A 24724-nucleotide genomic window follows, 5' to 3' on the forward strand; every position below is an offset into this window, starting at 1 on the left:
ACCAAAAAGCTTGAGGTACAATTGAGGTAAATGAAATTCTGAGAGCGTACTAAAGAAGGATGATTCTAGACAACTGTCAGAGGGGATATCAAACTCCAACCCAAAAGGCACAAACTTAAATTACAGGCTAGTCACAAAAGGAATCTAGGAGATATTTTGAAGAAGATAATTAAGGTGTCAGATTAATTTTTCTCAGGCAGAAATAGATACATTAACATATTCATTAAATGTTAGGCAAATCCTGGACCAACTTGTGAATCATACAATGGGGGCACTAGTGCAGCTTTCAGATCTATGCACTTCCCATTCCTCAGATCGACCCTTCTTGCCCCTGGCTCCTCCAACCCTCCATACCCAGTGTACACTGCCAGGCAGGAAGCAGAACTCTGTGGTGCTCTAAGGGGTTTCCCCCACATTGTACAAGGTCCTCAATCCTGTCTTCTCTCTTTCTACCACAGAAACCTACTAGGATCATAACAGCCTCTCTGGCCACAAAGAAAGGAGTAGTTTGTTTGTTTTTTAATTTTAATTGATTTTTGCAAGCATCTCAACAATGCCTCGCGTGAGGAGGTCCTGGTCCTGACTGGAGCCTCTGGGTTTTCCTAGAAAAAAAATAACAATTCTCTATGGTGTTTATCCCTGCAGTATATGAGCCCCTCACAGACAATGTATTTATCTTCACAATGCCCCAGGGAGGAGGGAAGAATTATCCACATTTTACAGAGGGTAAATAGGTGCACAGACAACAGGAAGCTGTGTCAGAACCAGAAATTGAACCATAATCACCTAAGTCCCAGTTCAATGGTTTATCCATAAGACTATTCTTCTTTGACCTTTATCATAGAAATATTACAGAATACAAATGCAAGTCAGATATGTGTCCAGCTTTAGGAGATACATGGACTCATTTCCTCTTGAAATATTACAGTTTTACCTATCATCAAGTATACAGAATTTTAATTATTTTTTAACTTGCTTTTTTGCCACATGCCACAACCTTCATTTCTAGATCTGATACATAATAAGCCTTGCTTAAGTAGAAACTAGTTTTCTGGGCTACTATTCAAGTTCATAACACAATAGAGCTTTGGGATTATCTTTTGATCATCACACAAAAGATTCCTTCAGGCAACCCTCAAAATGGCTTCTCCTATGCAAAAGAAAGGATTTTTAATGTCAACTTCTGAGTACTGCTTCTGAGTACTGTTAGTGCTGACTAATTAAATACTTTTACTGGGTAACTAGAACATTTTCATTTCACTAAACAGCTTATTGTAAATCAACATGGTTTCTTATGTGTGCAGACTTGCTCTGGAAACAAGTCATCATCTTTGCCAATTATTGACAGAAGTGACTGTTTATTTGCCCCTTCCAACTGGGTTCCCAGAATCAGCAGGAAGCAGGGAAATAAGTGGTGATAAAAATTAATAGCATCAAGGAAATATAAAGAAATTGTGGGAATGAGACAAACATCTATTTCCAGTGAACTCCTCCTCCTCCCTGCCTCCCCCTTGACTTCCTCTCTCAGAGTTTTTTCCTCACACTTTGGTACTCTATCATGCTCAGTACCCCAGATTGTACAGCAGTTGTGTTACCATACATGCCAAAACAGGCAAGCTACCTATATTAGCCTAAGCATACTGTATATGATGAGAAGTGATGCTGCCATTCCTTCTCCATTTACCAGCTTCATGATTGGGGATCCATGTTCTTTTTCCTAGCAAGAATCCGAAAACCTGCAACCATACACTTTAACTAAAATACACTGAGCAGCTACTGTACAACAAACCCATTGCAACACAGAGATACACAATTGCTATAGTTAAACCTGACACACATGCAGCATGAAATAAAACTCAAAAGCCTTTTATTAAATGAAAGGAAAGGAAAGTTCACCAGCCAATGCATAATAATACTTCAGTATGAGAAAACTTCTTTACAATAATGCTTCTACACCCAATACTCGGCCCAAGTAGTCAGGAAAAGTGCTAAGCAGATGCAACAGGAAAAAACTAGGGGAAATCCTCCCCGCAGCCCATGGACTGGCTGTGGAGCAGGAACTGTGCCTAGATAACTGTACAATGTTGTGCATAGTTGTCATAAACAGATGGGTAAGGGTTAATGTCTCTTTTACCTGTAAAGGGTTAAGAAGCTCAGTGAACCTGGCTGACACCTGACCAGAGGATCAATGGGGGGGATAAGATACTTTCAAATCTTGGTGGAGGGAAGGTTTTGTTTGTGCTGTTTTGTTCATTGTTCGCTCTTGGGGCTAAGAGGGACCAGACGTGCACCCAGGTTTTCTCCAATCTTTCTGAATCAGTCTCTCATGTTTCAAAATAGTAAGTACTAGCTAGAAAAGACAGATTAGTCTTATGTTTGTTTTCTTAACTTGTAAATGTTTATTTTGCTGGAAGGATTTTTACCTCTGTTTGCTGTAACTTTGAATCTCAGGCTAGGGGGCGGGAAGTCCCTCTAGTCTATATGAATCTGAATACCTTGTAAGCATTTTACACCCTGATTTTACAGAAATAATTTTTACTTTTTCTTTCTTTTATTAAAAGCTTTCTTTTTTAAGAACCCGATTGATTTTTCTTCTCCTTGTTTAAGACCCAAGGGGACTGGGTCTGAACTCACCAGGGATTGGTGGGGGGAAAAGTTAATTCCTCTTTGTTTTAAGATCCAAGGAGTTTGGATCAGTGTAGCCTCTCAGGGTAACCCAGGGAGGGGGAAAGGAGGGGGAATGGCTTATTTCTCCTTGTTTTAAGACCCAAGGGGTTTGGGTCTTGGGTTCCCCAGGGAAGGTTTGAGGGAACAGAAAGTGTGCCAAACACTATATTTTGGCTAGTGGCAGCGTAATCAGATATAAACTAGGAATTAAGCTTAGAAGGGTCCATGCAGGTCCCCACTTTTTGGACGCTAAAGTTCAAACTGGGGAAAAAAAATCTTGACATGGTGGCACAGCGGTGGGATTAAAAACCAAAAGCCAGTAGGATTTTTTTTTCTCTCCTTTCTAGCTGCTTGGACAGCAGGCTAGAGGGGATTGTTTTTAAGAACCAAAGCCAGTGAGGTTTTTTTTCTCTCCTTTCTGGTTGCTTGGAAGGAAGCCTGAGGGCAGAGGTGTTAAGTTTTTTAACAACGGTCTTTGTAAAAGGAGGCTCGAGCTGTAAGCCAGCAGATAACCAGCAGAAGGCATTTACAAGTGAATTGTTTTTTCTTTCTTTCTAGCTCTCAGGCATAGCTAGTTAGAAAATCTCTGTTAACCAAGAAATCAGTAAGCTGCAGAGGGGGCAGCCAGCACAAGAAAGCAGGAACAATGAGTTCCAAGGAAGCCATTAAACAGGAACGGGCAAGGCTAGAAGCAACGAAAGAAACAACGAACATAAGAGACGGATGGAACTAATTAATGCAGAAATAGGCAGAGATGAAGCGGTCCACAAAAGAGAAGAACAAGCCAAAGAGGCTGCCCACAAGAGAGAGATAGAAAGGAAACAAAAAGAGCTAGAGATAAAAGAAAAAGAGATGGAAGAGAGGGAAAGAGAGAGAAAGCATGAACTGGAATTAGCAAAGGCTAAGCCAGATGTTCCAGCCAACCCCAACAACCCTTCTCCAGGTACTGTTTCCCATCCCAGAAAATTTCCCACCTACAAGGCAGGTGAGGACACTGAGGCCTTCTTAGAAAATTCTGAAACGACCTGCCATGGGTACAACATCTCTACAGACCAGTACATGATAGAGCTGAGGCCACAGCTTAGTGAACCCTTAGCAGAGGTGGAGGCTGAAATGCCTAAGGAACACATGAACGATTATAATCTTTTTCAAACCAAGGCCAGAATCAGAATGGGGCTAACACCTGAGCATGCCCGTCTGTGGTTCAGAGCTCTAAGGTGGAAACCAGATGTGTCATTTACCTGACACGCCTACCACATTGGAAAGAATTATAATGCCTGGATATCAGAAGCAAATGTTAAATATCTGGACGAGCTGTCCCTACTAATACAAATGGAGCAGTTCTTAGAGGGGGTTCCTGAGGAAATAGAAAGGTACATCCTAGATGGCAAACCCAAAACTGTAACTGAGGCGGGGGAGATTGGAGCCAGATGGGTGGAAGTGGCAGAAAAGAAAAAAGCTACTATCAAGGGCAGCGAATATCACAGGGGTCACATCGACAATAAACCCTATACCCGAGGGCAACCCAAGACCTCACCTACAACCCAAGAAAAGCTGCCGACTCCCTATTGTCCCACTTCACCAGTCTCCAGCAACCCACCTCAGCCCAGTGACCAGTCAGCTGGGCGCCGCTTTAAATGTAATGAACTGGGACATATAAAGGCCAACTGCCCCAAGAACCCCAACCGAGTGCAGTTCATTACACCACCATCACACCAAAGATCCCCAGGCCCAGATGCCTCTCAAATACCTTCGGAGCGAAGGGAAACTTTGAGAGTGGGTGGAAAGAAGGTTATCGCTTGGAGAGACACGGGGGCACAAGTGTCAGCTATCCACCAATCCTTAGTGGACCCCAAATTCATCAACCCAAAGGCCCAAGTAACAATTTACCCATTCATGTCAAAATCTGTAGACTTGCCTACAGCTGAACTGCCTGTCCAGTACAAAGGCTAGTCAGGAATGTGGACTTTTGCAGTCTATGACAATTATTCCATCCCCATGCTACTGGGGGAAGACTTGGCCAACCAGGTGAAGCGGGCCAAGAGGGTGGGAATGGTTACACGCAGCCAAGCCAGGCAAGCTTCCAGACCCATCCTTGTTCCTGAGCTGTCCACAAGGGCCCCGTCTGTGTTACCAGAGACCCAGACAGAGGGTAACCTGGATCCCCTGCCAACGACGGTAACAGCCACAGTGCATCCAGTCCCAGAACCGGAACTGGAAAAGCAACTAGCACCAGAACCATTGCCAGCACTGATGCCAGCGCTTGCAAACCCATCTTCAACCCCAACGCCAGAGGGCCTGAACTGGCAGAAGCAGCAGACAACCCTACCCAAGAGGCTCAGATGGAGCCTGAAATATCGCATAGTGCACCAGCGGAGAGCAGTTCACCATCAACAAAAACAACCCCATCACCTACATCACTTTCAGAGGACCAAGCCCAAGTCCGCAGTTTACAGAGGAACTGGTGTCTCCAGCCTCAAGGGAACACTTCCAGACTGAGCAGGAAGCAGATGACAGCCTTCAGAAAGCTTGGGCAGCGGCACGGAGCACCCCTGGCTGTGGATCCACAGAGGAGTAGGAACTGTGCCTAGATAACTGTACAGTGTTGTGCATAGTACCTGTCACTTGAGCTAAAGGAGACTCTCCATCAGCTGTCAGCAGTAATAGGGTTATTATTATTTTTAAGACAACAGACCAGCAACTAGTATAAGGCTATATGATGAACACACAAACAAATGCATAGGACTGATATCATCTGTTGGGGAAATAGACTAGCAGTATGTTTTTGCAGTTCATAGAAGAATTGCTGCCCCAATAAAAAAATAGATACTTTCTAAATTCAATGGCTCAAGAATATTGCCTGGACTTAAGTAACTGTAACCAACTGAAATATGGATTAGACGTCTATGAAAATGCCCTCTCTTTTCTTTTACAATATTCTATGGACATAATAGAGGAAATCACGCGTTTGGTAGGATACAAACAATTATACCTGCTGTGGCAGAATCCACATTTTAAAGGGAGGAGGCTAAAGCCTAGGAAAAGCTTTAACAGGGAGTGGAAATGGTGATGACCTATTTAATACTTCAGGATGACCATAGTTCTTGAGGTTATTGGAAGTACCCTGCACAAAATTACTTTTGGTAAAACAGATCAAAGTGAGATGATTTTAGTAACAGGAAACAAAATATGCTAGACTTATCTAAGTTATGACCGCTGCTGTAAACATTTGACACTTGAGCTTTTCCTAGATAAAGTAAACCAGGGCTAAACTTACTTGCTTATGCTTCAGAGAATATTATACACAATCTTACCTGCATATTATAATTAACTGAGATGGTTAATGCTGTACTGGAATCTCTAACCACCTGCAAACTGATTAAAGTGGTCTTTTTATTAGCCACAACCAGACGAGATCCCACAGCAAAATATACTAGGCCATGAGCAGCATCACTTTCTGGAACAGTTATGTAGGCAAATCTGGCACTGCTGTTTAATGCTGCTCCTGAGCTTACTTCATACAACTCAACAAAAAAATAAGTTTCAAATTCAGGTACCTGTAAACAAGTGAGAATTCAAGATCATTATAACGTCCACTGATTCCAACAGGAGTATGCAGTAAAGAATAAATTCCATCCTTTTTGAAAAAGTTCTCCTGTTATTATACAGTCTCCCCATTGAATTACTCATTGGCTTCAAAGATATTATAAGGCAGATAAAGTACTACCCCAAAAGGGATAACATTTCAGCGAACACCAATATGGAACAAGTAGGCAAAGAGTCTTATGGTCTTTCACATATAATCTCACATAATAGCCTAACAACATATAGTATACATATGATGTGCCTCTGGGATGCTGTGAGACAGAAGACAAATTTTCAAATTTATGGAATGACACAAGATGTACATTTGTGCAGAATTTATCTCTTTAATTCCCTTTTGCACCTGCAAAAAATATGCACAAACACGTGCACAATGAATTTCAAGTGGAAAATTTGCATACCTGTGTAAGTACAGGTTTTTGCTCCTGCCATTAACTGTTACTATATTTTGAAGGTGGAACTCAGGTCTCAAGCATTGAAAAAAACTGACATGTGTCTGTAGCATTTGTATTAGTGTGATTGAACCTCAAAAGATTCAAAAGTTTGGCTAAGCATTTTCACAACTCTTAAGTCTGGAAAACTAGGCTGAAAATATCATGAGACAGGCTCTTCTATGAGACTTTTGGTACTTCCTAGTTCTAGTCAGTCTGGAAATACAGAATGCTGTATTTCAATGGTTATATACCAGAGAATTTGATTACGCAATTCCCAAAAGTTATTTTTCAACATTTTACTGAATACAGTATAGCAAGTAATTGATTTTCTAAACAAAATAAGAAATAGGTTAATTATTTCTTATTTTGTTTAGAAAATCAATTAGGCTAGATTTTCAACAGGGCCTCCACCTGGTCTCTGATTTTTACCCAAAATCAAATGTGAATACAAATGATATAACGAAGATGCCTAACTTCCTGATTTTGCATCCACAAATCAGTTTGTTAGATATCTAAATATCATTTACATCTGTTAATTTAAAGCAGGCATGAAGCTGCAGACATAAAGATAGAGGTCATTTTTGAAAATGTAGCCCTGGACAAGCAAAACCAAAGCAGCTCATTAAAAAACAAAACAAAACAAAACAGCTTCTTTTCCAATTAATGAAGGGTGAGCACTGAAGACACTGTAACTTAGGCTTTGTTTTTAAATTCTGGCATTTTTGTAAATACTAGCTTATTTCTCAGCCAAAACAGGATCCAATTGTTAATCAGCAGAGTCAATACAGTTGAGGTTGAACTAGACACAGTAGCTGCCAGGTGCGGCAGCGTTCAAACTTCCAGAAGATCTTGAAAGTGACAGTGGACCTATATCATATTTATGTTCATTTATAATGTAACAAACATGCAGAAACAACATGAAAAAAAATCCTTTAGAACTTTTTTCCATATGAAAGGACAGGGCATATAATTGGGGTATTGTAATCAGGGCAGGTGATGGCTCTCTACACTATATGATCTTGTTATTGATATATGGGTCTTATTGCTTCCATAACCAATCAGATCAATCTTTGAGACCAGGTAGGTTTAAGATCCCAATTTACTGAAATACTGCCTTAGTTATCACAGTCATGCAACATATTAGGTCCTAATTCAGCAACACACTTTACCTGAAGCACTTGACTGAACCTATAATGTTCATTAAAGAACATGTTTCAGTCCATTGGCTTAAATAAGACATACATTTGCTTACAAGTTTTGCTGATGGGATTACTCAGGTCACATGGTTAAAGTGAAGTACATATTAAGTGCTTTGCTGAAACAAATATTTAATGTGTGAAGGGTAAAAGTCCATTTGTACTGAATACTTATTTCACTGAAGTGACTGCAACCTACTTTACCTTATAATTCCTGTATGGCTTCAATAACTGCAGCCTTCTTTAGGGCCAAACACTCAACCCCTTCCAAAGTTTTTAATTAGCCATTCTTGAGGCAAAGCAGCAATTAAAGAAAATGGGAATTTGTGCGAGGACTGAGAAGAAATTGATAAGGACCTGCAGACATGGCCCCTGGATTTTAAGTTCTCTCAATCAGGGCCTATGGGTTTTTTTATATTTGTAAGTAAGTCATGATGCTATATAAATATTAATAAACTACTCACACGATCAGGTTTTATTTCAACAGAGATGTTGCATATCGTCTGACCTGCCATACAGGTGGTAATGCCTGACACAGCCAAGAGTTCATTTGCCAGGTTTACTCCATCCTTCCCTAGGACAACAGATGTTTTATTAAAGGTCACCCGCCAAAAGATCTTCACATCTTCAAAAGCCCTATGAGCAAAGCAAACAAGTATAAATGCATTGAAGATGGCAGCTGTTGCTTCAGGGAAGCTAAACCACATAGACACATTAATTTTTTATTATTAATAAAAATTTATCACTGGAAAACAAAATGCTTTCAGAAGAAAAAATATTTTTCTTTTTGTTGTATGTTATTTCCTATTAGCTATATTAATAAAAGTCACAAGAGCAATGTCAGCCAGTTATTGAGAAGCAAGCTAGATCCAGGTCTCGGCAAGTCGCTTAAGTCAGCAAGTTACTTACGTATGTGCTTAATTGAGGTCATGGGCCTACTCATGTGGTTAAAGTAAAGCATATGTTTAAGTACTTTGCTGAACAGGGATCCTAGATTGTAAGCATTTTGAAACAGTGACTTACTTTTTATGAGTTTGAAAATCACCTAGCATATTTGAGAGTGTGTGTAATATGTAAAAAGTATACATACAGTGTGTGGCAATACATAAATATATATTGGTACACATGTATCTTAAATACTGTGATAGACCCAGGCCAGTTGGGTACAACAGAATAGCAGAAGGCAGATATACTGGCCACTGGATTCACAGTTTTCTGTTCCCTGACCGACCAGAGCAGGGGCTGCTCCAGACTAATGAATCTGACTCCAATTAACCTGCAAAAAGTCAGGTAAGCCAATCAGTTAATGTGACCATCTGACTCTAATTAAGGCCCTGCTGATACTATAAAAAGGGCTCACTCCAGTCAGACAGGGGAGAGCCAGGGAGCCAGAGAAGAGAAAGTGCGGCTGAAGGGCTGATTACTGAAGACACCCTCAAACCATCGTTAATGGAGCCCTAAGGTAAGGGTGAAGACGGGAGAAGCAGGAGAGCTGTGGGGAAGTGGCCCAGGGAAATGTAGCAATTCTGGCAGTGAAAGTTTGGCTGCCAACAACTGCTACCATTAGGGTCTCTGGGCCAGAACCCGGAGTAGAGGGCAGGCCCGGGTTCCCCCCAACTCACCACTACAGGAACATCTCCTGGAGGGGAAGTCAGGCCCCTGTCAGGACAGGAGGCTGAACAGAGACTGTGGGAGGTTCTCTCACCAACCTCCTTGCAGGCCTATGATGAAGAGGGCTCAGTAGACTGTAACCCTGGCCCTAGAGAGAGAAGGGCTACGTGGAGGGTCACAGTGAGCCACTGAGGCTAGCATAAACCGTCCAGAAGCGCAGGACCCATGGGAGCAAGGTCAGAGCTCTGCCACAATACTCATATTACTTCTCAGACCTACTGTATAATAGCCAAGAAGATCATAAGTTTCAGAGACATTTTTAGCCAATTAAGCAATTAATCTTAAGGGTGAGTACATATAGCAAGGAAATTAATTTCTCATCTCAGTTATTATGTGTGTTAGGTAGATATTTAATTCTTGTTTCTGTTTAGTACCAGTACACTAACAATCACATTTTAAATTTATGAAGAAAGTTTGCCAAATTACAATAAACTATTAGAGCAGCTGAAAGTCAAAGATTTATTATAAAATTCCATGATAACCTCTTCTGCTAACAGCAGCATCCTTGATTTCAACACAGCACATTACAGTATGTGGGGACAGCACTTTTATCAGCCATTGCCTGCACCTGTTTGGTTGCCTTGTGACAATCAGCTGCACCTCCCTGTTTTCAGAATCTTCATCAAGCACAAGGCCACTTTGTACCTCTGCACTGAATCCCAAAATGCCATTTTGAAGATCATTGCCTGTATGAGAAACAGTCCAACAAATTGATTAGGAAGCAAATAAAGTTGAGAATAAGTTGTACATATTTAATGTAGAAAGAACTGCTTAAAATGAAAAACATACACAAGGCATGCTATAAAGTACACAAAAGAGACAAATTTTCAAAGGGAACAAAGGCTGTAACCACAAAAGTCTCCTTCAAACATATAAAAAACCTCATGTGTTCCTACATTTATCTAGTAACTCAACTGAAATTTTTACATTTTAATTTTGCAGATTGTCTTTTAACTGTGAAAATAGCTCCTTTGGAAAGGCAATTTATGGTCAGATGCCTAGCATCTTCTGTGCAGGTAAACTGAAATCTTCAGAAGCACTTAGGTTTTTCGAACTCTTCTCCCATTGACTTCAGTGGGTCCAGTGCCAGGCCAGCATTACTCTCGAAAATCTCACCCAGAAAGTCCTTACAGAATAGGCCCACTTTGAATAACTGCTGTCCATCACAATCATTTAAAAATGCATTAGTGCTAAAGGATCCCCCCATAATGATAGCATTACTCTACACTGGGGACGAAAGAGCCTGTTTTTTAATAAAGTCAGCTAGTAAGAGACTTCCAATCTGGTTCAGACGCAACAAGTGTGTCACCTTTCTTCCCCTCAACATTGTTTCTTGACCTTATTACCTGTGCTCATTTAATTTAGATCATAAGCTTAGCACATCACACATACCAATGTCATTATATAATTAATTTCTTAAAAACAATCTACATGCATGCAATTATGTGACTAACTTGCACATGCATGCAAATTGTTATTTACATGTACAACTGCAGTAACTATGAATGTAAAATAAGCATGTAACTGCAAACACATTTGACATTCTGTTCCTGGATATGTTTTTCTGGTAGCTTTTCTGGTACATTCTTCAAGGATACAATTTGGTCATTAATCCCTAAGAGCCATTTTGTAATATTAAAAGTATTTTGCTTGATTTGAATTTCCAAAGTACTTGTTATCACTGTTATCTTGTCAAACCACCTACATTATATGCTCTATAAAAACAACTTGGAATCAGAGTGCTTTTAACTCAATAAACAATTCATAAGATTCATATTTCAAAAGATCTCTGTGCAAACTATATGGGAAAATGTTATGGTAGCTATTCACAAATTAAAGTAAACCAGAGTTCTGGTATTAACCTCTGGCATTAGGATGCAATCACTGAGAGAAAAAAGCTCATAACTAATTATCAGATTTAATCTACAATAATCATTATGGCCCATCTGCTACCCTACACTTCCAGAAGCAGAGAAGGACCAAAAAGAAGGTGGGGAGTTCCCGCACCACAGATTCCCCCTTTGTTTAAACCTTGCAGAAACTACATCAGAGATTAGGGAGGCAATGGGTCAATGGGAGGAAAGTAAAGGTCAGAGGAACAGACACTGTCTGCACTAATGCCTCCTCTCAGTGGGGACACAGTATATGCCAAGTAAAATACCTCAGGAATAGGGGTTGGGCAGCATCCAGCAGGTGAGTCAATGACAGTTTGGGTCATGAAAAATGCACATTGCCAAAGGAAGAAAGGTGGGATTTGACAGGCAGTAAAGACATAAAGCCTCCGCATATCTGCAAACTCTCGAGGTTTAGGAGCAAAATACCCTGCATATCTCATGGAAAGAAATCCCAACCTTAATGGAATTTGCCAGAGGAACTCAGAGTTAGACAGCTTTATATGTTAAATTATATTGCATTTATGCACTGAATCTCTGAAAACAAGAATATTACCTGTAATAATTATTGTTGCAAAAGCTGCAAATCCATATTCATCCTTTCCCTCCACAATCTGAGCTCCACCTTGAGGGTCTGAGAGGAAAATATAGAAGAATTCTTGCCCTTCGGGCTCATCATCATCAAGAATTCTGATAGACACTTTGCTTTCTTTCTCTCTATCCAGCAGTGTCACAGATATAATCTTTTCCTCAAAGTCCATCCCTTCAGTTGCCCATGTCAGGTTAGAATTTCCATATACATTCTCAAAAGGAAATTCATCTACCCCACTCTGTGCACTCACTCCACCAAAGGTTTTAACAGTTACTTTGACATCACCGGCAAAGCCCTGGGTCCTTCTGATATTAAGTATTACTGTGTTGGGTGTACTATTGTTTGTGTCTTCCTCTGTATAAATAAATCCTGGCCCAAGACTCATTATTCCATGAACAATATCATTGGCCAATACTGTAATTGCTGCAACACTAAAATCTGGATTCAAACGTGGATTCCTATTAGGATTAAATTTTTCAATGGCCAAAACTTCAACTGAAGTTAACTTTACAAAAAATACTTCATCCATCTCAGAAATTGTGTCATCGATGATTGATATTTCAACTACATCCTCTGCCTGAAAATGTCCAAACACAAGCTCTCCATTTTGAACAGGTCCAAAGTCTTCTAATGGTTTGGCACTTCCTGCAATAGTCTGATAGGCCAATTTAGTGAGGTTGCTTTGGAAACCAAACAATCTTTGGACAGGCAATCTGATCACCTGCACATCTTCTTCAACTGAAACATGTCTTGAGTTAGGGGAAAATTGGAAGACACCCATTGGCTCAATTTCAGCTACTGTGAATCCTGATCTGAAATAGAAAACATAAAAGTTGAATTAAGAAACACAAGTCACCCATTAAAAATGATGGGGTCTGATACTCTGTTGTCTTGCATTTTACGTAGTCATTTATGGATGCGAGAAGTTGGATGTAAAATGTTACCATACCAAAAAAAGTTCCCCGCTCACAATAGTTTGGTGTGTGGAGGGGGGAAGGGAGGAGTTGTGACAATGTGATAGAGGAGGTAAAAAGGTTCCCCTTCACAGGGAGTGTTCTTGCATAGGTTCTTGCACAGATCAGGCCAGAGAACTTCAAGCCTTTCAGCCTGGGCTGCAGGCAGAGGCAAGAAGAAACAATTATCATTATGGCCTGCATGCTATCTTCCACTTCCACTTCCAGGAGCAGAGAAGGTGCAAAAGAAGGTGGGGAGCATGGAAATTGGGAGTTCCAGCACCACAGACTTCCCTGTTACTTTAAACCTTGCAGAAACTATTCCACAGATGCTAGGGAGGCAGTGGGGCAATGGGAGAAAAGTCAGGATTAGGCGAACAGACATTCTCTGCATTAATGTCTCCTCTCAATACCACGGGGATGCAGGATGTGATGAGCCAGGAGTTGGGGCAGAAGAAAGAAAGTAAATGAATAAAGATGATTTGGTTTAGAGAAGTATTATTGTGGCATCTTTATAGTTTCTTAGTGAGATGTTGCAGAGGCAGCCTTGTACTAATGTAATTAATAAATAGGAAGAACAATACAAACAACTTACTGGATAAATACAGGAACATCTTGAAAGGAGCTCAATTATTTGGTCAAATACCTTATAATTATTACTAATTAAAATAGTTATTTTAATTAACACTTTTTGTCCTTTATTAATACTCCAATTACTTTATTCTGTTTCTTTCTTGGCTCTATTCACTGATAACTAACGATAGTGCTGTAGGGAGGGTATGGAGAGGTCAAGAATAGCACCAGGTATGGAGCAAGATATTGGTCCCACTCTGTAGTGTCCAGCTGACTAGTCTGAGAGAGGCAAATGTGTATGACTGCACTCTTCCCCCAGCATGTAAGGCTTGTCCCCAGGCATAAGTGTCTGGGCAGCACCTACCCACATTCTGAGTTACTGTCTTGAATGCATCAGAACTGACTTTCCTGGTATATTGGGGATGTAGACAGATCTCCCCGCAGGGGAGTGAGGAAGCATTTTCTCTGTGTCCATTATGGGGTAGGGCAGTTGTCAGTGGGCCTGCTCACGGGGTAAACCTGAGCACAGGAGTCAGGAAGACTTCTGGTGATATTTGTTATTTCTCGGGCAAGGACAGGTATCGCAAATCTAGTGTAGATTATTGTACATGTCTTCTTTACCTTCATTCCTCAAACGATAAGGGGTGCTGGTCAGTGAGTCCAGCAGCTGGCTGGATCCGATGGATGATGTAACAAGGTCAAGCAGAAGGTACTCATGCACTCATGAGCACTCACGCAGTCATGTACTTCCACACTGGATCACTGTTTTCCCTGGTAGGGTTTGGGGGTACTGTTCATCTCAGTGTTGTGTCAATTAAATAAAAGTTGCAGCTTGATGGCTTAAACCTATCCTTTGTGTGTGTGTTGTGTCTTTATTCACTGCATACCCAGGACAAAGAGTAGACGTTGCCTGCCTTTCCCTCCTCTGTACTAGCCTCCTTTTCGGGTCTTATAGGCCTGAGCCTGAAAGAAATTATTGCTAGTAATCAAGTGGCACTTTACATCCTCACTGAGAGTCTTGCCATAACTTTCACTCACTTTGAATGTGAAAATGGGGTGTCTTGCAGTATCCTTCAAGCTAGTGGCTCCTGTGGGACAGAGTCCTACAAATCAATGCACTGAAACTCACAGCAGCCATTGATTCTGCAACCTCAAACTTAGTAGTTCTAATGGAGTCTAGTTTAACTCAGCAATTTTAATCCTTTTCAGAATTGGTTCATTTTGGGGATACCACGATTTTATTTAAGGTAAGTGAATTCAGAGTAGGTGAAATTTGCTGCATTTTTTTCCTCCTCTTACCTACCAAAAAAGGTAGTAGCAATGCAACTTTCCCCCACACTGCACCGAAAAAAATTCAAATGTCGTCTAACACCTCTTTGGGTGATAAGATGACTCATTCTCTATACAAATTCAGTTTTTGACCTTTTGCAAAAATTGACTGGGTGCCACTTAAGAAAACACTGCCAATGATTAGACAGACCCACTAATGCTAGTATAGTGTTTTTTGCTCATGTTTCAGTGCTTCACAGTATGGAGAAAGACATCCTTTGCACAGAGAAAGCTCTGTGGTGATAATTGGTGCCCCCTAGGATATCAAGATGTATTTAATGCATTTCTCTATATAGTGGCCTTTGCAGAGGCAAATTATAGATTCCACTTCTCCAGTTTCTCAGAAAATCTTGGATCCTCTATTCCTGTAACTGCCTCCACAAACATATATACACATATCCCAGTTCTAGGCAAATCACCCATTCCCCTATTACTCACTACACCAATGGCTCTCAAACTTTTACTGGCAATCCCTTTCACATAGCAAGCCTCTGAGTGCAATCCCCTCCCCGCTTATAAATTAAAAACACTTAAATATATTTAACACCATTATAAATGCCGGAGGCAAAGCGGGGTTTGGGGTGGACGTTGACAACTCGTGACCCCCCATGTAATAACCTCGCAACCCCCTGAGGGGTCCAACCCCCAGTTTGAGAACCCCTGCCTTACACACTACTGCCAAGGAATTGAACTGGCTTTGCAAGAGGTTCCAGATCTGATCAGAGCAGCCCTACCAATTGGTTCCATTTGGTCTGGAGCCATGGGTTCACCAGCAAAGTTACCAAATCTTTATGTTGCTGATTTTTCCTTTTTCTAACTCAATTGGATTTTGCACAGTTTAAATGTCTGTAACCAGATCGGAATTTTTACTGCATATATCCATTTGTTAGGGTCCATGCAATTAACCAAGGGTCTAAGTAGCATCCTTACCTCAACTGAGCCCCACCAGATACATTGCTGTACACTGATGTTAGATGGATAGCAAATGCCTCAGGTCTACTTAAGCTTGGAATAACATGAAATGAAATTACTTTGTTTTTTTCACCATAAGAAAATGTAACATTACCTGGAGAAAGAGAGAGAGAAGCAACAATTCACAAATTGTTAAACAGGAATCCTCTTTTTACTTTTGAGCATAGAGAAATGAGAGTTATCATCAGACTCCTGCTCTGTCTAGGGAAGTGGAAATCTGCATGACAAAGTACAGCACCTTTTTTCTACAAAGCAGTTCTTCAGAAGTATAACAGGGTGCATATTGCACTCAGGAGTACATTATCTATGAAGTGGAAGGTTGTCCTTTTTCAAAAAAGAAAAAGACGGTTACTCACCTTGTAACTGATGTTCTTCGAGATGTGTTGCTCATATCCATTCCAGGTAGGTGTGCGCGCCGCGTGTGCACGTTTGCCGGAAACTTTTTTACCCTAGCAACTCCAGTGGGCCGGCAGGTCGCCCCCTAGAGTGGCGCCACTATGGCACTTGATATATACCCCTGCCGGCCCGCCCGCTCCTCAGTTCCTTCTTGCCGGCTACTCCGACAGTGGGGAAGGAGGGCGGGTGTGGAATGGATATGAGCAACACATCTCGAAGAACACCAGTTACAAGGTGAGTAACCATCTTTTCTTCTTCGAGTGATTGCTCATATCCATTCCAGGTAGGTGAATCCCAAGCCTTACCTAGGCGGTGGGGTCGGAGTGAGAAGTCGCGGCCTGGAGCACTGCAGAGCCAAAGGCCGCATCATCTCTGGACTGCTGAACCAGGGCGTAATGGGAAGCGAATGTGTGGACCGATGACCAGGTCGCCGCCCTACAAATGTCTTGGATCGGCACGCGGGCAAGGAAAGCCAGCGATTACGCCTGTGCTCTGGTGGAGTGAGCAGTCACACGGCCCGTCGGAACGTGGGCCAGGTCATAACAGGTCCTGATACAGGAGCTAACCCAGGAAGATATCCTCTGCGAGGAAATCGGTAGTCCCTTGACCCGGCCCGCTACCGCCATGAATAACTGGGGGGACTTGCGGAACGGTTTGGTCCTGTCCACGTAAAATGCTAGCGCCCGACGGACATCTAGCGAGTGGAGCTGTTGCTCCCTGCGGGACGAATGGGGCTTTGGGAAAAAGACGGGGAGGAAGTTCTCCTGGTTAATGTGGAAAGCTGAGACCACCTTGGGAAGAAAGGCAGGGTGTGGTCTCAGCTGCACCTTGTCTTTATGGAAGACCGTATACGGGGGATCTACTGTGAGGGCCTGTAGTTCCGACACCCGTCTAGCTGAGGTGATGGCCACTAGGAAGGCGGTCTTCCATGAGAGATATAGCAGGGAGCAAGTAGCTAACGGCTCAAATGGAGGACCCATGAGCCGAGTTAGGACCAGGTTGAGATCCCATGAAGGGGCAGGAGGGCGGATCTCTGGATAGAGACGTTCCAGTCCCTTCAGGAATCTCGCCACCGTAGGGTGGGAGAAGACGGAACGTCCGTCCCTTCCAGGATGAAATGTGGAGATAGCCGCTAGGTGAACCCGAAGGGACGACAACGCCAGACCCTGGGCCTTGAGGGACCAGATGTAGTCCAGAATAGTGGTGATGGGAATCTCCATAGGGAGAAGACCTTTCTCCGAACACCAACAGGAGAAACGCTTCCACTTAGCCGAGTAAGTAGCCCTGGTGGAAGGCTTTCTACTGCCCAGAACAGCCCCGGGGTAGAGCAGCGTAACTCAGAGCCTGTCAACCACGCAGGAGCCATGCCGTAAGGTGCAGAGACCGAAGGTCCGGGTGACAGAGCCTGCCGTGGTCCTGGGTGATCAGGTCCGGATGAAGGGGCAGGGCAACTGGGTTGGCTACTGAGAGGTCCAGCAACATGGGGTACCAATGTTGTCTGGCCCACGCTGGAGCTATCAGAATCACATGAGCTCTGTCTCTGCGCACCTTGAGGAGGACCCTGTGTATCAGCAGAAAGGGAGGGAACGCGTAAAACAGGTGGGTCGCCCATGGGATCAGGAAGGCATCCGCTATAGACCCAGGCTCCCGACCCTAAAAGGAGCAGAATGTTCGACATTTCCTGTTCTCCCTGGATGCGAAGAGGTCCATCTGGGGACGACCCCAACTCTGGAAGAGTGAGAGGGCGACGTCTGGGCGGAGGGACCACTCGTTCGAGCAGAAGGACCTGCTCAGTCGATCCGCTAGAGTGTTTCGTACTCCCGGGAGATAAGAGGCGGAAAGGTGAACGGCATGGGCTATACAAAACTCCCAGAGACGCATCGCCTCGAGACATAGGGGAGAGGACCTGGTGCCGCCCTGCTTGTTGATGTAGAACATGGTCGTCGTGTTGTCGGTGAACACCGCGACACAACGACCTTGAAGGTGATGGACGAACGCTTGACAAGCAAGACGGACCGCTCTCAACTCCTGTATGTTGATATGGAGGTCCAGCTCCTGAGGGGTCCACAGGCCCTGAGTTCTTCAGGCGCCACAGTGCGCCCCCCAGCCCAGATCTGAGGCGTCCGTCGTCAGGGATGCCGAGGGCTGGGGCGGATGGAACGGGAGCCCCGCACAGACTACGGACTAGTCCAGCCACCACCGAAGGGAGTCCAGTACCCAGAACGGTGACAACTGTGTCCAACGAATGTCTGGCCGGCCGGTACTGTGCGATGAGCCAAGATTGAAGAGGCCTCATGCAGAGTCGGGCATATGCTGTCACGAACGTACAGGCCGCCATATGTCCCAGGAGAGCCAGACATGTTCTTAGAGAGGTCAGCGGGGCCGCCTGCAAGCGCAGAATGACGGCCGACAGCGACTGGAACCTGGGCAAGGGTAGCAAGGCTCTGGCTAGGGTAGAGTCCAGAACAGCCCCGATGAACTCTATCCTCTGCGTGGGGAGCAGAGTAGACTTGTCCACGTTGATCACGAGGCCTAGGGCAGCAAAGAGGCTGCTGATCCTGCGGACGTGGTCGCGGACCTGCAGCTCCGATGTGCCCCGGATCAGCCAGTCGTCGAGGTAGGGGAACACGTGAATGCGGCCGCGCCGAAGGTATGCGACGACGACTGCCATGCATTTCGTGAACACCCTCGGGGCTGTAGAGAGGCCAAACGGGAGGACCGCAAATTGATAATGTTGTCGGTTGACCACAAAGCGGAGGAAACGCCTGTGCTGGGGGGATATAGCGATATGGAAGTAAGCGTCCTGCATGTTGAGGGCGGCGTACCAGTCTCCGGGATGCAGGGATGGGATGATGGTTCCAAGGGATACCATACGGAACTTCAACTTTACTATATACTTGTTGAGTTCCCGCAGGTCGAGAATAGGCCTGAGGCCCCCCTTGGACTAGGGGATTAGAAAGTAGCGGGAATAAAACCCCTTGCCCTTCTCGCTCTCTGGAACCTCCTCTATGGCTCCCTTGACGAGGAGCGTCTGCACCTCCTGACGGAGGAATTGTTCGTGAGAGGGGTCCCTGAAGAGGGATGAGGGTGGTGGGGGGGGGGCGATGAAAACTGCAGGCGATAACGGGCCTGCACAGTGCGCAAGACCCAACGGTCCGATGTTATTTGGGTCCACGCCAGGAGGAAAAATGAAAGACGGTTGGAAAACTGCGGGGAAGGATCCAGAGGGGAAACTGGTACTGCGCCCTCGGGCGCACCTTCAAAATGAAGGCTTGGGTCCAGGAGGGGCCTTGGCGGAGCCTTGATTTTGCCCCGTTTGGCCACCCGGCTGTCTGCGTCGGTTGTTCCTGCCGCGGCGCCTAGTGAGGTCCTGCCGCGGACGGAACTGAGGATACGGCCGACGCTGCTGTTGTTGGTTCTGCTGCCGGAATGGCCTGCGCTGTGTCGCAGGCGTATGCATCCCCAAAGACCGCATTATGACCCTATTGTCTTTAAGGTCCTTTAGTCTGGGGTCTGTCTTAGCAGAAAACAGGCCCTGGCCTTCGAAGGGGAGGTCCTGGATAGTATGCTGGAGCTCTGGCGGAAGGCCAGAGACCTGAAGCCAGGAAATGCGGCGCATCGTAAGCCCCGAGGCAAGAGTCCGAGCGGCCGAGTCCGCAGCATCTAAGGAGGCTTGTAGCGAGGTCCTCGCTACCTTTTTGCCCTCATCCAGAATGGTGGTAAACTCCTGACGGGCATCCTGCGGTAACAGCTCTGCAAATTTTCCCGCCGCCACCCAAGAGTTAAAGGAGTAGCAGCTAAGGAGGGCCTGCTGGTTCGAGACCCTGAGCTGTAGCGCCCCCGCTGAATAGACCTTGCGGCCCAGGAGGTCCATCCGCCTCGCCTCCTTAGACTCGGGCGCCGGGGCCTCTTGACCATGGCGCTCCCTGTTGTTCACCGACTGGACCACAAGGGAGCAGGGTGTCGGGTGAACGTGCAGGTATTCATAGCCCTTCGAGGGGGCCATGTACTTCCTTTCCACTCCTCAAGCGGTCGGAGGGATGGAGGGCGGTGACTGCCAGATAGTAGCGGCGTTGGCCTGAATAGTCTTGATGAAAGGCAGGGCCACTCTGGTGGGCGCATCGGCGGAGAGGATGCTCACCACAGGGTCCTCAATTTCAGAGACCTCCTCTGCTTGAATGTCCAGGTTTTGTGCCACACGTCGGAGGAGGTCCTGGTGTGCCCTAAGATCTAGAGGGGGAGGGCTGGAGGACGAGGTACCCGCTGCCGCCTCATCAGGGGAAGACGACGAGGAAACCCCCGGCAACAGAGCGTCCACGGGGGATTCTGTCTGGGGCTGCACCTCCGTCACTGGAGGGAGCTCTGGGTCCTGGTGGTTGGACCTGTCTTCTGCTTCCGGGGAGGGAGGGGGTCTAGACACCGTTGACTCTGGTGGCCTGCGTTCCGCCGCAGGGCAGGGAGTGATATGTTGCGGACCCTGGGCTTGGCGGTACGCCCATGGGGTCCAAAACCCCCACTGTTGAGGCCCTCGTTCCTGAGGTGGAGGGCCCTGAAACAAGGCCGAATGTCTGTCCTGGCCCAGCGTACAGGCGCTTCTCTGCCTGAGAGAACGCGGATGGTTCCCTTGAAGGCCATGGAGGCGCTGAGCCAGTTTGATAGACCTCTCTATATGCCGACGCCAACGATCTCCTCGGTGCCGAGGATCGGTACCGCGAGTCGTACCGGTGCCGGGATCGGGACCGGGAACGGCGTGGTAGTTGGTGCCGGGATCCGGATCGGGATCTGCCTCGAGGTCAGTGCCGAGAGCAGGACCGTGATCTTCGTTCAGCGTGGTGCCAGGATGGCAGTGGGGACCAGGACCTGCCACCGACGTGGTGTCGGGAGGTCGACCGGGATCGGGACCTACCACCGGCTCGGTGCCAGGAGGTCGACCGAGGAGCTGAACGCCGAGGTGAACGGCTCCCAGAGTCTCGCTGCTGGTGGTAAGAGGAGCCAGACCGGGACCGTGCAGATGCTGATCGGCGCCGCGAGTGCGACCGGTACTGCCGAGGAGAACGGTGCCGAGACTGCGAGCGGCGCCCCGAGCGCGAGCGTTCACGTCTCCGGGGCGATCGGTGCCTGGACTCCGGAGACAGCGCTCTCAGCATCGGTTTGCCTCCATGAGCGCTATCAAGTCCCGTGCCGAGGCAAAGGTCTCCGGCATAGATGGGACTAACAGCTCGACCCCTGATCTCAAGAAGGAGCTAGGAGGGGCTGGATTCGACGGACCTTCTGGACCCGGAGTCGACAGCAGCCCTGCAGGCGGTGCCGCGGCCAAGGTAGGTGCCGGGCGTTCCACTCGAGCCTGCCTAGATGGTGTTGCAGACATCGAGGGTCTTGGATCTGCTCCCGGTGCCGGGGATGGACGGTGCCGGGGAGTCTTGCCGGTGCCGGCGCGGTCCGATGCGGAGTAGAAGTGGCTGGTTGCGCCGCCGGTACCGGAGTCAGTGCCGCTTCCATTAGGAGAGCGCGGAGTCTTTGATCCCTCTCCTTCTTTGTGCGAGGCTTAAAGGCCTTGCATATACGACACTTCTCAATGATGTGCGATTCCCCCAGGCACTTGAGGCACGCGTCGTGGGGATCGCTAGTCGGCATCGGCTTCTTGCATGCCGAGCACTGCTTGAAGCCCGGCGAACCAGGCATGAGCCCGGTGCCGGGCGCCGGGAAGGGCAACGGCCCACCTGCGAACAAGTTAAACAACTATATACAATAAACAACTAACTAATATACTACTTTAAACTGTCTATAAAACTATTTACAACTACGACTACGAACAGAGTACAAGAGAGCTAGGTACGTGGAGGACAGCAAGCCGCACTCCACAGTTCCAGCAACCGACACGGCGGTAAGAAGGAACTGAGGAGCGGGCGGGCCGGCAGGGGTATATATCAAGTGCCATAGTGGCGCCACTCTAGGGGGCGACCTGCCGGCCCACTGGAGTTGCTAGGGTAAAAAAGTTTCTGGCAAACGTGCGCGCGCGGCGCGCACGCCTACCTGGAATGGATATGAGCAATCACTCGAAGAAGAACCTTACTACTCACAGATAAAAATCAGACCAAATACTTTCGTTCTAACAATGATGTCTTATTAAAAAAAGAGCATGAAATGTACAAAAATGTTAGCGTAACACCTAAAGTGGAGTTAGTCAGACACAGAAATTTTGTAGCTCTGAGCATACTGTAACAAGAAAGTGCTCACCAAATCCAGGTGTAATATTGCCTGGATGAACAAACTCTGGAATTAAATCAAGTGGGTATCCAGAAGTCCAGCTAACTGTTACAGAGCCGTATACTCCTTTTCTGGTTATCACAGCTTTGCCTGTCCCTTCTATAATGTTTGTAAGTTGTAAAATAAGAGACTCAAAGCCAACCTACAGAAACATATAATACATCTTTGTTAGAACAATATGGGAATATCTAGTACTGCATGTACATACTGTATATATATATATATATAACAATAGCCATATATCTATTACACATGCATTTACCAAAGATTCTAAATTCCAGATTTCTGAGACTCACTCATAGTTTTGGAACTAGGTAATCAATGTGACTTAGATTTCTGTGTTAAAAGATGCCAGTGCATAGCACATGGTATCTATTCTTCGTAAGGGGGGTGGGGCAGAAGGCTTCTTAACTCTCTTGGAGAAGAGCTATTATGAGGCGTGTATGCATACATACACAGAAAATAAATGATCACCTGAGCATCTGATGAAAAGAAAATCAATGCCAAATGACATTGCTCAGCAGATAAATACTTGTTCCAGCTATCTGCTTTGTTCTTCAGCTGAAGTTGTGGCTAAATGGGTTATTCTCACAGTCTGGAAGTGATAATATAAGTGGCATCCATGGGGTAGTAAACAATGGTAAAGGAAAGAACCATGTGAATAAAGTTAAATTATGAACTGAAGGAAGCAAGAGAGAAAAGGGGTTCAAGATAAGAGATCTAAAAGCATTTAATATTAACATGAATAGAATTTAAGAGGTAAGACAGTGAGATGCTATTGTCTGTTTCCAGACAATAGCATCTCACTGTCTTACCTCTTAATTTTTAGTATACTAAAAAAGGTAATTGAGGTAGACAGTACTTTATTATGGACCGATTCTGCCATTGTTTACTCTCATGTAATCCCACTGAAGTAAGTGAAAGCAGAATTTGGCTTTATATAACTAACATAATACAACAGGGTCAAGCTTTATATTTGCAATGTTAAAGAATGAAAGGAAATCTATCTTTTTTGGTATATGCGGCTTTAAGACTTACTACTTAACCTAAAGAGAGAATATAATCTGGACTCAACATTTTTTCTTAAAATTCTTTATACTTCAGTTTTATGAAGACACAGGCATAGACTAACTGCACACACATATATTATGGTTCACCAGCTGTTTTCTAATTTCATATAGATAGATAAAACACTTTTTTTAAAAAGTGTGTCAAAAGTTAATACATTTAGAAACTGTGTCTCTTGAATTTCTGAGGCAGTACAAAATGTTTATCAGATCCTTGATGTGTACTGTAGATGTAACAAGTGGGGACAGCTGTCAACCATTAAGCTGACTTTGAACAAATGTTAGCATCACCTAAGTACCCAGGCCTCTAGTAACAGAAGTATTAGGATCTGCCCTCTAGTGGTAATCTTGTTTCACTGCAGCCAGTCTAGTTACCTGAGAATTGGCAGCTTCCTCCGGAACAGACAAAGTAGCTGATTTTGCTCTTCCTAATATTATTTTAGGCATGTAATTGGCACGTCCATTGATCAGGCTTGCATTGGTCAGCTCCAGAGTGAAATTCAAGCCCAGTAAGAGAAACACCTTTAAAGATACAACAACAATATCAACTGAGTTAAGGAGTTAAGTAACAAACTGTCTGCAGCTCCTTTAATGGCACTGAGAATCATTAAAGTGGCAAGCAGTTTAACACAGATCTTCCTCAAAATCATTACACAAAAGTCAATACTGTGAAGGAGGGCCAACAGCAGTTTTATACAATGTAAGCTCTTTGCGGCAAGGATTGTCACTTATTATAGGTTCACAGTATCTAGCACAATGGATCTCAGTAACAGAATGGGAAATGTAGAGAATAGAGTAGGTGAGGTTAGTGCATCTGCAGCTATGCACGTCAACCCACAGATAGGGGCACACAGCAGCTATGGGGTAATTGCAGGTCTTGATGATTCAGTCTTCCAGAACTAAGCAGCCTTCTTCAGTAAATAGCCCACTCCCAAAAGCATACTTGGGAGAGGATTTGGGCCTACACAACAGAATCTAAAACTGAAAACGTGAATGATACATGGAAAGGGATATAAGCAGAAGCTCAGGGATACATCCAGCCTTGGTTTTATATTCCATTCTTATACTGAAAACCACATTTTCTTTGAACTCTAACTGTACATAAATAATAC

The 24724-nt window shown here is 44.9% G+C and overlaps 1 protein-coding gene across 3 annotated transcripts in view; it reads right to left on the minus strand.

Moving 5' to 3' along the window:
* The window catches only part of ADGRV1 (adhesion G protein-coupled receptor V1), a 463719-nt gene that overhangs the window by 256605 nt on the left and 182390 nt on the right, over nucleotides 1-24724 (minus strand). For 2 of the 3 annotated variants that reach the window (XM_030567084.1, XM_030567083.1), the window contains exons 71-77: nucleotides 23988-24134; nucleotides 22516-22687; nucleotides 15841-15976; nucleotides 12020-12867; nucleotides 10140-10257; nucleotides 8365-8536; nucleotides 5982-6224 (exon numbers count right to left, since the gene is read on the minus strand). In XM_030567084.1, the coding sequence (XP_030422944.1) occupies nucleotides 5982-6224; nucleotides 8365-8536; nucleotides 10140-10257; nucleotides 12020-12867; nucleotides 15841-15976; nucleotides 22516-22687; nucleotides 23988-24134 (1836 nt within the window). Of the gene's footprint in view, nucleotides 1-5981; nucleotides 6225-8364; nucleotides 8537-10139; nucleotides 10258-12019; nucleotides 12868-15840; nucleotides 15977-22515; nucleotides 22688-23987; nucleotides 24135-24724 lie in introns of those variants that run through there. The other variant, XM_030567085.1, reaches the window with a different exon arrangement.

The sequence above is a fragment of the Gopherus evgoodei genome, chromosome 6, assembly GCF_007399415.2.
Source record: "Gopherus evgoodei ecotype Sinaloan lineage chromosome 6, rGopEvg1_v1.p, whole genome shotgun sequence".
NCBI lineage: Eukaryota > Metazoa > Chordata > Testudines > Testudinidae > Gopherus > Gopherus evgoodei.